Source organism: Emiliania huxleyi, assembly GCF_000372725.1.
Source record: "Emiliania huxleyi CCMP1516 chromosome Unknown EMIHUscaffold_191, whole genome shotgun sequence".
Classification (NCBI taxonomy): Eukaryota; Haptophyta; order Isochrysidales; family Noelaerhabdaceae; genus Emiliania; species Emiliania huxleyi.
The window spans coordinates 65787-67369 of NW_005200680.1; the positions used below are offsets into that span (position 1 = coordinate 65787).

Below are 1583 nucleotides of genomic sequence, written 5' to 3' on the forward strand. Positions count from 1 at the left end.
GCGCCGCACCTCCTCGCCACAGCAGCCAGGCCGCACCCCAGGCCGCACCCCCCCCCTCTCCCCTCGCCAGCGCAGCGCCGCCCTGCCCGCCCACGCCCCTCCCACCCCTCTGCCCGAACCAACCCCTCCCCTCCCCCGCCGAGGTTGCGATGCTCGGCGTCGCGGCGATGGCCTCCGTCGTCATCCAAGAAGGCGACGACGCGGCGCATGCCCCGAACGACAGAGTACTCGACAGCAGGACCACCAGCCCCAGCGACCGCGAGGACGACGGGTGAGCCGCGCCTATCTGGGCGCTGCTGCGGGTCGTGCCGCCTGAGGAGGCGCGCGCCGGGGTGAGGCGCGGAAGGGGCGCGCGATACATCGAGAGAGAACTTGCCGAGAGTGCGAAGAGGTTTGAGCGAGATATCAACGGCTCAACGCGTGTGTAGTCTTCTGTCGTGTACTCTAAAAAAGTATTCTTGAGGTTCACGTCGGAAGCCCTGATAAATGAAAAAAGTATAATTAGCAATATGTGAGGCTCTCTCTGTGTACTCGTCTGACTCTGTTCTCTGACACGTGACAGTCATGACTCATGAGAGCGGAGTTGAGAGCGCTGACGAGACGACAGGGACGTCACTCCACACTCGTCCGAGTGCGGAGTGGTCAGATACGACCCTATCATTGATAGCGCCTCTATCGACCTTCTCCTGTTCACGTGCCTCGTGTGTGAGTGAAAATTCTCACGATTATTTATACGGGGTGTGGACCCTGAGTTGACCAGGGGTTGTGCGCTGGGCCCTCCTGCTCGGCTCCAGCCAGTAGACAAGTCTTGTCATCAACAGAGTAGAAGGATCTGACCTCGGGGCCGATGTGACCAAGCGCTGGTAGCGTGGTTTAACCTCAAACCCATGGTCTCACAGTGTGCCGGCAGTCGCCGAGCAGTGTCGCTCACACAAGCCGCAGCACAAGTGACTGAGGGCCAGTGAGGGCGAGCCCATCGCTGTCACAGCTGTGGCAGCCGCACAATAGGCTGTGTCAACTGTGCAGAGTGTGTGAGCAGCAGAGGAGCTGCTCTCCAGGCTTCTGTCGCAAAGAGCTGCATGCCACCGAAAGCGCTGTCGAGGTTCGCCGAGCGCGGCGCAGGTTGAGGGACACCGCCACCGACGAGCCGCGCGTTGGACTTTTCACTCCGGACAAAGACGGGTACACGCACACGAGCCGCGGTCGTGTACCCGTCTTAGGGGCGAGGCGCGGGACCGTCTGTGGCGAAGTGGGTCGCGTCCCTCGATTTCCTCAACTCACGGTCCGCTCCCTCTATCTGCCGTGGACAGTCTCCCCCCATCCCCCCCATCCCCCCCTAAAAACAACCCCCGGCCCCGGAGCCCTCACTGCTGGCCCGGACCGCAAGTAGCGAATAGGCATGTGGGCGCCGACGCGGCAACACTCAACACAGAGCTCATCAGTGACCCGGCGCCCACGCCTCGACCTTCTTGGGCAGCAGCTGGTTCGACATGTCGTCTCCGTGGCCTAGGCAAGCGTATACGCCGGGGCCCTAGGTAAAGACGGCGTCGTCTGCTGAGACGACATGCCGATGCTGTGGTCGC

The 1583-nt window shown here is 62.4% G+C and overlaps 1 protein-coding gene across 1 annotated transcript in view; it reads left to right on the forward strand.

Annotated features, from left to right (window-relative positions):
• EMIHUDRAFT_468471 (hypothetical protein) overlaps window positions 1-467 on the forward strand; it is a gene marked incomplete at its 5' end in the record, with an annotated part of 3905 nt that extends 3438 nt beyond the window's left edge. The window contains one exon of the mRNA XM_005782204.1: window positions 143-467. Coding sequence (XP_005782261.1) covers window positions 143-316 — 174 coding nt within the window. The 3' untranslated portion in view covers window positions 317-467. The remainder of the gene's footprint in view (window positions 1-142) is intronic.
• Between the last annotated feature and the right edge of the window lie 1116 nt (window positions 468-1583).